Raw genomic sequence first — 15,076 nt, forward strand, 5'->3', positions numbered from 1 at the left:
TTAAAAAATGTCAGATTTCATATGAAGCTGCATAACATTAAAAATATGTCAGGGGCCGGATAAGACTAGCCTGGCTCTCACACAGACCCTTCCCATTACATTGACCTTTGTGGGCATAAAAAGGCAGTTAAAAACGCCAAATAGCCATTTTTTCCCAGTTTAAACCCGGGGACGGCCATCCCAAGTAGCCCAATTGGACGGGTAACCGCCCAATCTGGCAACACGTTTCTAACACGTTGTAGTTCACTAACTGAAATCTCATTCCAAACGAGAACAGGAAACCAAACCACATTAATCTGTTGTTGCTGAAAATATCCAGTAGATGGCGTAAACACAATACAGTACAACTATCAATAGGCACAGGCAAGAAATACTGAACTGGCATAACTGTTTGCTATTTCACTCTCTTGCATATTGTAATACCGGTATATTATTAAATGTGATCTTGATTAATCCCACACCAACAAGAACCCTAGCCGTTTTAGGAATGTTAAGTGAGAGTAGCCTATTACTTTTGGTTTAAAAGTTGTCTTGTAAAGGCTGGGGGTCACACAAAATGGCTCTGCGGGTGGTGGCCCTAGCCCTGTGTTTATACCCACCTCTGACGGAGAGATACACGAAGAGTATCCAAAGAGTGTGTTAAGAGTATCTATCCATACCGTCTTATATTACCTCCATGATCCATACACACGGCTTTGTGACATATGTGGCAATGCTGCCCCCCTAGTTTAAAGGAACATTACTCATAATCTCATGAATGAAGCCTTCCTAATACAGGCCTCTCTGTGGCAAGACACCTATGTTAAAGAAACCAACTGCTAATAATGTTTCTGTTTTTACTCATAGCTCTAAGTGAATTTTAACATGATCGATGTGGAAACCTAGAGCTTCAACTACTTAGACCATGCCATACTACCTGAATGAAAAATAGGACATGCAAAATTCAATGCACATCTTAAGTCTAATCCAACATCAACCATTTACCTCAATCTGTCTTATCCAAAGGCAAATGTGGGTTCGCTTCAATCAGTTTCAATGAGCAGCATGGTTGCAATACCCACTCTGGTCAATATCCCACACGGTGTACCTTTAAAGCCCCCCTTACCTGTGCCCAAGACAAGGCGCACCTCCCCCAGCCAAAACGTCTACATAAAAAAATAATATGGTGTGATCAATTAGCCTACAATGACTTTTCACAGTGACTTTAGTCACTACCTTCATGACTTAACAGGTGGACCAAAATATGTTTTAATTTGGTTTTATTATAATGTTCACAAGTAGAAGTTTGGTTGCAACCTCAGCACAGCATGTTGCAGACCACCTGGAATAGGCTAACCTGGCTCTCACGATGTCTGTGTGAAAGCCAGGCTAGCAATAGGCTACCGGACCGCAGGTTAAGAACCACTGATCTAGAGTAGGTCTACACATGGACTCCTGCTGCTACTGATGCCACCATTGCATTGACACAGGGAAGATGTTGGTGGGTATTTGCTCTACAAAAGAAGGAAACATGATGGGAAGAGGTGAAAGTATGCAAAATCTTTTCGTTTACAGTAGGCTACAGAAATGTTCATCATCTGTTCTCCATCACGTCATCCAGTAAAATATTTCAGTGACTGGAATAGATATTAGCCTATATTATGATTACCCTTTAGCTTTTTGAACCCTTCGACAATGACCAATTATATCATGAGGTTTTATCTTTCTTTAAAAAAAACCCACAACATTTCATTCTCTTGAATGACTTCCTAGTTAAACATATGTATTCTACAATGCTGTGATCATTTCCGACCATCAAAAGTTAACAGCAGTTCCTGGCCGGCTCAATAACACTTAACAGAATTGCCAGTAAACACAGTAAACCGTATTTGAGACGTTCTTTTCTTTGTCTTTATTTTTAGCAGATGGCAGGGTGAGAAGGCAGTTGTTAGAGGTTACATTAAGAGCAGTCTTGAATGAATGAATGACATTTACATGAAAAAGATGACTTCAACTGACGTTACTGGTGCAACACAGAACCTGATATGAGGAGGTGATTCAATTAAGGACATTTTTTTTGCACTTTTTTTCTGGAAAAAACCCTACTTTTCACACATGATTAGAAAACAGACAGAGCCATAGGCACTAGGAATCATTTTTTCTTCCATTTTGTAACTGAATCAGTTGCATAAACATTGTGGTAAAACCGCACCCCCTCTTCTCCACCAATTCAACACACAATAGGAACATCAACAAGGCCTCCTCAGAAAAAAACAACAAAAATTACAATAAAAATGGCGGCATTACGGTAAGAAGCTCAGGACAGACTTTTCATATGTCCAACAATTGCTTTCTTCTTTTTTTTTTCGTGCCGTTTTCAACCAACATGGCACCGTGATGTGGCACAAACTTACAGTGTGTATAAAAAGAAAGGGAGAAATACTGAAGTAGTGTATTGGGCAGGATGACAGCATTGTTTAGCAGACGGTGCCCCGATTCAGCGCCAGAGATGGGAGAGAGAGAGAGACAGACATCACAAGCTAAAAAGAAGGGGGGGGGGGGGTCTAGGCCACTAGTATATTAGAAAGAGTGGCAACACTGCAGCGTGAGGGCTCTGAGGTGGCAGTTGAAAGGCATTTATACACATACATACGCAGTTAAAGCTGGGTTGCAGGTTTAACATTCTTAATAATTTGATTATGAGATCATGTTGGGGACTCCCATCTATGGGAGTCCCCAACGTGATGTCATAATCAAATTATTAAGCATGTTGGTGAACCTGCAACCCCACCTTTAATCATTATCTCATCTTTCCGTGTGCCCGTTCCACTGACGCAGCAGTGGCCCCAGTAGGGAGTGGGGCGAGAGCACTGTGGTTCGAGCACTGTTGGCAGCTGGACACCACCACTACTCACTGGACAAGAAGTGGTACTGTCACACTGTCACTGTGCTACCCTGGCACCATTACAGCCAGACACACACACAGGGAGGGGGGAGGGATAGGAAAAAAGGAGAGGAAAGAGTCAGAGAGACAGACTGACATAGAAAGATAGAAGAAAAAGAGATGGGACAGGGCAGAGGGAAGGATAGAAAAAAAGTAGGAGGAGGAGAGAGTCAGAGAGACAGACATACATACAGAGGCAATGAGAGAAAGGAAGGAAAAAAGAAATGGGACAGGGCAGAGGGAAGGGGCACTCTGCTAAAAGGCTCTGTGTGTTATGACAAGTGACCTGCGTGTGGTCTGGTGCCACACGGAGCTGGTGCCCTGGGGAGATGTCCCTCCGTCCCTCTAATGGCTGACGGCCACCAGCATTCACCACATGCAGAGACTTGCGCTCATCCGCCTCTATCCATCAGCTGCGGCCCACATTTTGGTCTTGACATCAACCTGTGCTTAAAAGCACCCCCCTTCTAAAAAATTTACAAAACCTTTTTTTTTTTTTGCTGAGAGACACCTCAAGCTGGCCAGGTCAATTTGAAGGCGAGCTGACGTTTGCAGAGATGTACCAAGAACATCTTGCACACCAGACTAGAGTGTTGGCTATGGCTAAACAGCAGGGCTTAGAGGAAAGGAAGAACAGGTTTTTTTGCTTGACTAACATCTGTAAGGCAGTCAACTTATAGTTTAAAGTTTTTGTTTTAATTTGCTTGTTTGTTTGGGTAGAAAAAAGGAAAGGCCTCTGAATTTGTTTCTTTAGACTTTTTTGAGTGAGTAGGAGAAAGTGCAGCCCAACAGAAGGGCTAGTTTGCACCGTAGACAGGCACCGGAGGCTGAGAGAGACAGGGACCTGACCACAGAAGGTGTGTGTGTGTGTGTTTGTGCAAAGGGACACTTTTAGTCTGTGAGGACAGGGAATGTACATAGGGGCGACATAAGCAAGTGGGTTTACCTTCCCTGCTTTCATGTCCATTTTTACATTTACAGTGTCAAACACAGGTGTGTGTGTGTGTGTGTGTGTGTGTGTGTGTGTGTGTGTGTGTGTGTGTGTGTGTGTGTGTGTGTGTGTGTGTGTGTGTGTGTGTGTGTGTGTGTGTGTGTGTGTGTAGTCACAGCAGTGTACTGGCTGTTTGGGTGTGTAAGTGAAGGAGAGTGTGCTATACAATGTGGCAGGGAGGGGGTGTAAATCCTGTTAACTCCGCACAGTTGGAACAGGTTACAGCATTACAGGTCAGAACAGTGGTATTTACAGTAGAACCGTGTACATGTATATTCGAGTGTGTGTCCTTTCTGGAGAGATCAGGGAGAGACCCTTGCACCACACTGCACCAAAGGCCACTAATACACACAACTTAAGGTACCCCCGTCTGCATTAACACAGCAAGGCAAAGGTCTTTAAAACACGACAATTCACACACACTCACAATTAGACATCCATTCAGACTTACAGTAAAAAAAGAAAGGATTAACAGGGAAAACCGGTTAGAACTGCACTGTGCTTTTACAGGAGAGAAAATAAAAAATAAAACAATAATCCAAACCCTGTTTTAACCCAGGCCAATATGGGTAGTACATGACATGGCATATTATAGTGAATGAGAACCCAATGGAGACCCAGAGAGGAATTTGCTCAGCCGTTCCATCCCTTTTGTTTCTACACCAGAAGAGAGAGATAGTGAGAGATAGAAAAGAAAGAAAGAAAGAAAGAAGGAAAGAAAGAAAGAAAGAAAGAAAGAAAGAAAGAAAGAAAGAAAGAAAGAAAGAAAGAAAGAAAGAAAGAAAAGGAGTAAGAGAGGGTCAATGCTTCAACTGGTACCTATAGATAACTACAGTGGTTTTTGTTTGTCAGGTGCATAGGCGTCATCTGATTAGTAAGACACAGGTAACCGACCCCCTGTGGCCAAGTTCAAATCAACCAGATAAAACATTAAATTCACCAAAAAGGAAACATCTGCAGGAAAAAAGAGAAACTAAATAAAACATTAAATTAAATTAAAATCCAACACCACTGGCCATTACCACCTCTAAAGTAATCTTCTTTAGGTCAGGACCATTGGGGGGAAAGAAGGGGGTAGGGGGAGGAGTCTTAGCTGGTTGGTTGAAGAGAGAAAGGGGAAGGACAGGGATTGGTTGATACCAGCAGCAGGAGGCCAATCAAAGCCAGTCAAAATCATATGCTGGCCAATCAGAATAAACCAACAATTCCATTCCCTGTGGAAAGGGTTTGACCGTTGGCATTAGGGGAACACAGAAGTGGTCATGAGAAGCCCTGAGTTTACTCAAAACATGTACATACTGAAACCTGCCTTTGGCCTGCACGGCTGACAACACTGAATTCACTTTACTGTGCACACATGTGTACACGTAGCGCACACACACACTTGACAAACCCCTCCCCCTCAAAAAAAAAAAAAAAAAAAAAAAAACACAATAGAAAAATCTCCAATTGCTTGTAACAGAAATCCTCGAGAAGCCAAAAAAAGTGTAAACTTTTCGAAATATAACTTAAGATCTTTTTTTTTCTTATAGGTAAATATATTTATATATCCATATATTTAACATATATAACGAAATCCAAGATTTAAAACAACTGATTAGACACCTACAATTTCAGAAAGAATTAAAAAAGAAAAAAAAGAAAAAAAACAGAAAAACAAAGTGGGCCTAGACAGGTGTGGACAAAGGCTCAGAACATCTCTTTTTCCATACAATAACGATTAAAACACCAGAAGGCTTTCTGACGATCGATCGTTGGCAAACCCTCTCTACTCAAGACGGCAGGCCGACTGCTGTACAAACGCACACACACACATACAGGTCAGCTCAGCTTCTTTAGACATCAACATCAGCTGCTTAGCGAGTAGTTGGTCAGTGTTAAAAAGGCTCAAGAGGCGACAATTATTTTTTTTTAAAACAAGGACAGTGCTCTGATGTTTTTTCATTGCATTCTACATTAACACAAAATGAACCGGCAGAAAAAGAAAAATCAAAACAAAAATCACAAGCTCAAAGAAAACAAGACGGGCATTTCTTTTTTCAATCTCTGCTTTCGTTCTCGTTAGCTTGCCGCCTGCATCAGTTTCTTATTTTAAATCTTGTGGTGATGGCTGGATACAACGGAGGAGGTGAAGCTCGTGCAGAGCCATCCTGCAGGAGCGCATATTGGCCACAAGGGGGCTACAAGGAGGAGGGTGGGAATAAGGCAACGCAATACAGTTTGACACGGCGGGGTGGATTTGTACACAACAATAACACTCTAAAAACAAACAAACTGAAAGACAAGACAGACAGACAGACAAATACACATACAGACGAAAAGACCCTCCGGCATCAGCAAGTAGCCATGGCCACTTTAAAGTCTCAGAGGACGGAAGGGAGCAAAGGGTGGCATTTACAAAAGTCCCATCCCGCCTAACGCCCCAGCTTCTAAAGCAGGCTGTCAGAGCGGTATAGAGCACGGGACTACAGTGAGTTAAGAACAGGCACAAAGTAGAGACGAAACCTCGTCCATCTCAATATTTGGGGCTTTAGGGGTAGAGAGGGAGGGAGGGAGTGTTGGGAAACGAACTAGTGGTTGGATTTTGGAGGTGTGTTTGCATGAATGTGTGTGTGTGTGTGTGTGTGTGTGTGTGTGTGTGTGTGTGTGTGTGTGTGTGTGTGTGTGTGTGTGTGTAAAAAGCACATGGGAGCTGTGTGTATGTGCAAGTGTGTGTATGTGTTTGTCTAAAGCCTGCAAATCAGAGAAGAGGAGTAAGGGAGGTGAGGTGCAGTGGTATCTGAACCAGCGAGACAGGACAGGAGTTTGACTGGGGAGGGAAAAAGATGGGGGCGGGTGGGTGAATGTGGGAAGGGAGGAAGAGGGAGGGAGGAGGGGGGGCGGGGGGCATCTGCACAGGGCAACCTTGGATCACTGCAGCATGAGCTGCTTGAGGTTGTCGTGCAGGATGGTGTCCTTGACGTCGCGGAAGACCAAGCGTATGTTCTCGGTGTTGATGGCGGTGGTGAAGTGGTGGTAGAGCGGCTTCTGCTGCTGGTCCCGCCGCTTGCTGCGGAAGCAATCCACCAGGAACTTCTGCACGTCGGCCAGGCTGTGCGGGTCGCCCGAGTACTCCTCGAAATAGTCCCTGATTGACACCGTCTTCACCTTCTCCTCCAGCAAGTCCGTCTTGTTGAGGAAGAGGATGATGGAGACGTTGGAGAAGACGCGGTTGTTGACGATGGTCTCGAAGATGCTGAGCGACTCCGTCAGCCGGTTGGTCTGCCGGTCCTCCATCAGCACCTGGTCGTACTCGCTGCTGGACACCAGGAAGAGGATGGACGTCACGCTGTCGAAGCACTCGAACCAGCGCCGCCGCTCCGAGCGCTGGCCGCCCACGTCCACCATCTTGAAGGGCACGTTCTTGATCTCGAAGTCGTACTCGTGGATGCCCTTGGTGGGCTTGCGCGCCAGCAGGATGTCCTGCTGCGACGGCAGGTAGTCCTGAGGAGAAGGAGAGGGAGAGGGAGGAGAAGACAACACAACAACAAAAGGTTTTACTGGGATATCTCAGTGTGAGTGTGTGTGCATCCATGCAGCACAACAACAATGTGTTCCATTCAGTCCATTCAGTTTCTCATTTTAGCCTAAGCCCTTTTTGGGGAAAGGTGCCCTCTCCCTATTAAAACCTAAATATCTCAGCCTCCAAAGCACATAAAGACATTTAAAAGCTAGAACCTTCATTTTGCACTAGAATGTGTTCATTCAGCTCTAACATACCCACAATTTTAATAAAACAGCTCAAATCTCGAGAACTTGAATGCAGTATATATGTCGCTCCAGGACACAATGGTTAAGCATCAAACTCATGAGATGTACAGAATGGGGCACCCAAGTCACGCCCTTTACTTCCTGATCATGGGGCAATAAGTTGCAAAAAAATTTAATAGAAGTGAACTAGGCAAGCCGTGGTGGATTTGTGCTGCATAGGTGGAGCTCCAAGGTATGGATTGGCGTTATAAAACCACTTATTTCAAACTCAGTAATTATTTGTTGACTCCCCATACTCATGAACGGCCATCCGGATACTTTGCTCTTAAATTTGCGTTACGCCCCTTTATGGGTGAAAACAAACCGAATGTCTCATTGACTTACATGCTACATCGGCTAGCCTAAATGAACACATTACATGCTTCAGCCACGGCTGTTTGGCTATATTATTTGAACAGCCGGCAACACAACACGTTTCGGCATGTTGCGCGTGAACAACGCTAGTCTACAGGTCCATATCTTTCGTTTATTAAACCCCAACATCACCAATTGACTTGCATGGGTTGTTTTACCCCACAAATGGGCGTAACGCACATGGGAAAACATCACGCCGTTCATGAGTATGCCCCATGAGGCAACAGAAAGGCGTGGAGACTTGGGTACCCCTACAACGGCATGTAGTCCTGCAGAGGAGGAGAGACAATGAATGAATGAAAAAAATAATATATTCCTTTCACCCCACCACTTTTAAGTCATTCAACTTGCGTGCGTGTGCGTGTGTGTGTTCCCCACCAGTTACTGTGGCAGGTAAATTATAAAATCTAGTCACTCACAATTTTTACCAGTCACCATTTTTACCCGTTCATATTCAACCATTCCAACCAAACATTGTAATGGCAAGTAAAATCATTTTCTGATCAATACTTTTGTTTCAGAGGTCATAAATTCAGTTATTGTGATGGCAATAACTCTTTTCATTACCAATTTGCTTAAACCTTTGATGTTGGATGCTGCGTGACGGGTGGATTTATATATTTCACCTGCCAAAGGCCAAATTCACCAGTCATTGGCAGGTGGACGGGTGCTTATTTACATCCCTGGTGTGTGTGTGTGATTCATGTACGCTTCAGTTTGGAATCACACAAGAGATTTACAGACATTTTTGCCATTAGACCATTATTGTGTTATGTGTGGTCAGAGGAGCCAAGTGAGCCATCAACATTTTGCAAATCACTGTAGAGACAGCCGTAACCTAACCCATATGTGCTGTTTTGTTTAGTGTCTCGTTTTTTTCTCTTTTGGCTGAACCATAAATGCAGTTCAGAGCAATCTGATGCCTCATGGAAGACAGCAGAAAACCCAAGGACAGATGGACAGACAAATGATGGGGGGACGGGGACGGGGACTGGGACAATGGATCAGAGGAGGACAAGACAAATGACTGAGTAGTGGTTTAGTGATTACTGGGCCTGTACTTCATACAGCAGCCTATAGGAGGCAACCTCATGTTCATGATCAGTCCATCTCCATGTCTATTTGTCTATGTCTGCCTCAATGAGCAATCATGCCAGGGCTACCGTGAGGTTATGTTTCGCAAGAGAGATTCAACCAGTCACAAACATGTGTTGTTTACTTCAATGTGAACCTAAAAGGACAAAATCACACACACACACACACAAGAACGTGTGAAAACACATGCACACACACACAGACACGAACACGCTCACCAACAGAAGGGGCAAAAGGAATTAATAAATGCCACTGAAGTTCCGAGGCCGGAATGCGAAACAGACCGCACAGCCAATCAGAACAAAGTTGTAATTTAATGCAATTCCAAGCAGCTCTCTTAGAGCCTTAATCAATCCCTGCTCGTTTGGACAATCCAATTTACCAGCAACCCAACAACTTGCAAAAAGCTGATCAAACAATACAGAATTCATGCAAAACCTCAGCAGCCACACGCTGAAAAAAACAACATAACATAAAAAAAAGAATCCCCCCCCCAAAAAAAAACAGGTCTCCTTTTGCAGACCAGGCAATTTTCTGCAGCCAGGGCAATGCCCTTTTGAGAGAAGGATGCGCAGAGGTCTTGCTGAGAGGGACCCGTGTGCCTCTCTGGCGTCGCCACATTGTCTGTGGCCAGCGGAAGAGGAAGGGCAGAGCGCCACGCGACGCAACGCGACGCGTGATTACTGGTGACCTGATGAGTCGAGTGGCTTCACTGCAAAGAGGAACATGTGATGTCCCTTTTCCTATGACATGACACAGGCTAGGCCTGCCGTCAGCTCTTCCCACCAGTGTTGCTAGATGTGTCTGATCAAATCCCGCCCAAAAGGTTCTCAAAAACCACCAACACTGCTTCCCACAAGCGCTGGCACAGCCACGCCTCAGAGCGCAGCCACCGTCTATGATATAGGGTCAGTTCCTATTCAGCTTAAAGAGGACAGTGTAACAAATAAGTGGCTACAGTATATCAAGTGTCAGCATTGCACAAGTTATGGATTTCCTTCTTTTTTTTTTTGAGGACAATAACAAAATCTTTCTAAAGTTAAAAAGGGGAAAATTTGGCATCTTAAATGATCATATCAGTAAAAATCACAAAGAGTCAGACAGTAAAGCTGAAGAGTAATTTAAGAGGATGGGTAAGGGAACTGATGCGTTGATATGTCATGGTGGGATCCACAGGATTATGAAAAGGTCCCTCACGAAATACTACAATTAAAAAAAAAAAAAAATGGGAGGTGGGGGGCGTGCTTTACAAGCCTTTATCGTTTTTCTTTTTTCTTCTCATACAGGACAGTGAAGTAGACACAGGAAGCAATTTGGGACAGAGAGACGGGGAAGGGCAGGCAAAGGACCCAAGCAGAGTATTGAACCCGGTTCGGCTGTGTAGTAGACGAGTGCCCTACCTTATCAGCCACGGTAGGGCCACGAAATACTACATTTTATGTTGCCATCATAAAAACGTATGAAATTGTAAGTAGACTTGACAATGTCAATTTGGCAACACCAGCAATATGGGTTGGGATAAGTAAGGTAATAACAATGGAGGTCTCTTGTATGTTTATTGGCTTGAAAATAGTTACAGACAGGCGTGTTTCGCCCTCAGGTACTGATTAAGGCTTAGGCCAAAATTCCACCGTCTGAGACCTTTTTAAAGTCAATAAACAGCTGTTTTATTGCCTAATCCGTTTTCAAACCATAAAAAACTATCAGTTAGGAGTTAGGTGTTTCTACCACTGTCGGTTAAGGTTCAGGTGAGTCCATCTTGGTGAAATGGGTTACTGATGGCACACTTGAAGAGGCCCCTCGCATTACACCACCCCTGGCTCACAGCCAAAAACACAAAAATGCTCAATTCCCGCACACAAAGCACTATTTATATGTGCATACCGGTATGTGGATGTGTCTCAAAGGAGACTGTGGAAGCTGAAGAATGAAAAAAAAACACCCCGAAAACTCCCGACTGTGACAAACACACAGCTGGGACTGGCTGGAAAAACACCAAAAAGAAGTAGTGTAAGGTGAGTCATACAGTACACACACACACGGACACAGACACACACGCGGACAGACACACACGCGGACACAGACACACACGCGGACACAGACACACACGCGGACACACACACACGCGGACACACACACACGCGGACATACACACACGCGGACACACACACACATACAATGCAGATGAGCTTGCATGCGGGGGGGGGAAGCATATGTTTTTGTAAACAGGAGAGAATGGCCCAATTCCTCACATAGCTGGAATAGCAGGCTCCTGACTCCTCCTGACTGGGGGCCGATTGTCTTGCATAGGGGTGCAGGGAGAAAGGAAGAGGAGAGGAGGAACAGGACGGGAGAGGAGAGGAGGAGGAGGGGATGATGGGAGGAGAAGAAAGAGGAAAGAGGGGAGAGAGAGAGAGAGAGAGAGTGCGAGAGAGAGAGAGAGTGCGAGAGAGAGAGAGAGAGTGCGAGAGAGAGAGAGAGAGTGCGAGAGAGAGAGAGAGAGAGTGCGAGAGAGAGAGAGACAGCGAAAGAGAGAGAGAGAGAGAGAGAGAGAGAGAGAGAGAGAGAGAGAGAGAGAGAGAGAGAGAGAGAGAGAGAAGGAGACGAGAGGAAAGAGGAAAGGGAGAGTGGAGGAGAGGAGAGGAGGTTTTTCACACACAGAACATTGGAGCATAGGTCCCCAGCTTTCAGAGGCATACCAGCGGGCCTTTTTGTATCAGCGGGAAAAAAAAACGGAGAAAGAGGCAACAGGGTAAGAAGGGAAAAGGAGTAAGCAAAGGCAAACGTGAGTGGGCTGAGAAAGAGCGAGAGCGAGAGACGGAGAGAGAGGGAGCTAGAGCGAGAGCGAGAGCGAGCGAGAGCGCGAGGACAAGCAACAAGGCGGAAGGTGCATTCCGATCATTCCAGAGGAGATGACATCACAGGTGAGTGAGCAAAATGGAAAAGCCATCGCTGACACCGGCTGGCTGGCCCACAGCCAAGCCCACCCACATCACCTCAGCAACATCATAGAGGGAGGAGGGAGGGCGGCCCAGCAAGATTTCAACCCCCCGCTCCCAAATCTTCAATGGACTAGCGGCAGAAAGAATATCCTAGCTAACACACAATATACTGTACATCTGTGTGTGTGTGTGTGTGTGTGTGTGTGTGTGTCTCGGTCCATCCGTTTCTGTCCATCTGTTTCTCGCCCTCTGTCTGTCCGTCTGTCTTTCTGTCTGTCTCTCCCTCAGCTGAGGAGTAAGTTAAGATAATAGATTGCTGAGCCAGTTTCCGGTGGAAAAGGCAGTGAGGGCATGTGAGAGACTAACACAACAACACCTGTCTTGAATAAAGGTCATTACAGAATAGTTTGAAATAAACGTCCATTCATTTTACCGAAAAGGCAAAAGCCATAGTATGTCATCATTACATCCACATGTCCATCTAATAGGACCCAAGAAGTCAACATAATTCACTGAGAAGTGGTTCCTTAATGTTCCGTATTCTTAGTTGCATAGAGACAAAATTGATGCAGAACTAGTACAGTTGCACAGCAACGATCAGAGCATGCATAGCATGTGCAAATGTTCGAACGACACAGGAGATGAACCGGGGAGGAAATAAATAGTGTGGATGGAGATGGAGCTGAAAGCAGTGACGCGGTCTACTCTATACCAACTCATGCTGTGATTTCTTCATTTCATCTGCTCCATTATTGAGTCAGAACCCTCTCAGTCAAACAGAAACTTGACCACAAGCACTTAACAGGCGCCCAACAACGGTTATTTCTTGTCATCAAGGCACGCATTATGTGCAAATGTGTGCAGGCCGAGAACAAGAAATTAAGTGATTCAGCAACTCTATCCATTTCAAAAGAGATCTGTCTGGCCAAAGGCTCTTTGGCTGTGTCAAAGTCTGATGTATTTGTTCACACCAGATTTCACAATACAATACATAGTATACGAATTGCATGACCTATGTAAGGGAATACAGAGGCCTAGAAACTTATTTAAAAAACTCTTTTTGTCATACCATGAGTATCCACTAGGGATGCAAATTATCTATTCATTCATTAATCATTAGTTGATAGCCTTATCGATCGACTTACGATTAATTGATAAGCGGCGTTTTCCCCCCCGAAATCTCAATGTTTCTCGAAAAAAAACTACTAAATCTAAAAATTTGAAATGAAAATTGAGATAAAATACCACATTTAAAATAGTTCTATTTCAATTCTTTAATCCAAAGGCGTTTTCAATATTCCCACTATTCACACCCCTCTTCACACACACTCATCACATGCCCATTTCACCTGGGTCTCTTGTAGGTTGAATTGTCTATTAATTGCGATTCATGTTTTTTAATCGATTAACACATTGATCGATTAAAGTCGATTAATCGATTAGTCGTTTGCATCCCTAGTATCCACAAACCTCCACAAACAGTACCACTAATCTACATCTCTGTCTATCCAAATGCGACTGTACTCCATACTTTTGTTCAAATACTTTTTTTAGAATAATTTTATTATTTAAAAAAATGTTCTTCCTGTACTGTAGTGAGCTCGCCTACCCGCAGCGGTAAACACATGCCCCCGGATGTCACTTGTGTAGTGAACGTTATGACCTCATAATAGCTCAAAACGGCAAGATAGGTCACAGCCAATCACAGAGCGTCCTGCACAAGATGTTTCCAGGGCAATCACTGACCATCACTGGTGGTTACTTTTTAATTCACCAACATCATACTCAGGAACATGCTCATTTACTGGACATGGTGTGAGATGATGGAATATAAATAATTGCTGAACAGGTGTGTGTGTGTGCGCGCGCATGTGTCTGTGGTAGTATGAGGTGAAGTCTATTTTAGTTTGTGATAAACGGCGAGTGATTTGTCCTTTGTTGATGAGCCCACTGGTTTCAGTTCCCCTCTGTGCCTGCGCACACACACACACACGCACACACACATACACATACACATACACACACCAACCCAGCACACAACAGTTTCCCCTTTTTCCCTTCCCAGGAAGAGCGCTAAATTCTGGTCAATTTCCGTTACATTACACTCTCCTGCAATGACTTCTGGGAAATGGAGTTCCGTCACTGTGCAGAATGTTTTACAGGAAATTTCCTTCATCTTTTTTTTTCATCACTGAAGAAATGCACCCACAGCATGAACAATGTTCTGTAATGTTAGAATGCTCTGTAATGGGAAGAATGAACAAAAGCTGTTTTTCTCATAATGAATGACAATGGTAACGAACCATTTGTCCTTCAAATAGAAATTTAACTCAATTACCTTACGCTGATACCAAAAGCACATTCGCTGCAATATTTTCCTCTTCAGGACGCTTACATTTTTACTTTATATTAGGGCTGCACGATTATGGAAAAAATCATAATTACGATTATTTTGGTCAAATCACAATTATTAATCACGATTATTGATTTTTGCAGGGTTTTTTTGAAAATTATAACAAGATGAAATATAACCAAGAATGAATTACATACGGGATGAGCAAAATAAAATGAATTGTAATAATTATGTAAAGGCAATGGCATGAAACTTAAGTGGACAGATTTCTGGCCAGAAACACCAGCCTGTCAGTATGTTCTGGCTTCAAGGACGCTCTCAAAAGTAGGTCACTATTGCCACGATTAAATCACGATTAAAATCATGAGTTCGATTTCACTATTTTATCACGATTTTGATTATTTTTCGATTAATTGTGCAGCCCTACTTTATATGATCGGGAAGAGCATGGTTTGACACCTAATAACAATCAAATGAGTTTTGAGAAAATGCAAAGATGGTATATCCAAATCGTGATGTTGAAAAAGTTTTTGATGATAACCTGTGTCAGGTATGTTCAACAGAGTTACCAAAATCATACAGAAGGTACATTAGATTGTCTACTGTCT

At 43.8% G+C, this 15,076-nt stretch overlaps 1 protein-coding gene across 1 annotated transcript in view; it reads right to left on the bottom strand.

Annotated features, from left to right (window-relative positions):
• Nucleotides 1-1,867: 1,867 nt before the first annotated feature.
• The window catches only part of gna13b (guanine nucleotide binding protein (G protein), alpha 13b), a 51,352-nt gene continuing 38,143 nt past the window's right edge, over nucleotides 1,868-15,076 (bottom strand). The window contains exon 4 of the mRNA XM_063186744.1: nucleotides 1,868-7,397. Within this exon, the coding sequence (XP_063042814.1) occupies nucleotides 6,825-7,397 (573 nt within the window). The 3' untranslated portion in view covers nucleotides 1,868-6,824. The remainder of the gene's footprint in view (nucleotides 7,398-15,076) is intronic.

Source organism: Engraulis encrasicolus, chromosome 2 (genome assembly GCF_034702125.1).
Source record: "Engraulis encrasicolus isolate BLACKSEA-1 chromosome 2, IST_EnEncr_1.0, whole genome shotgun sequence".
In the NCBI taxonomy this organism is placed as follows: domain Eukaryota; kingdom Metazoa; phylum Chordata; class Actinopteri; order Clupeiformes; family Engraulidae; genus Engraulis; species Engraulis encrasicolus.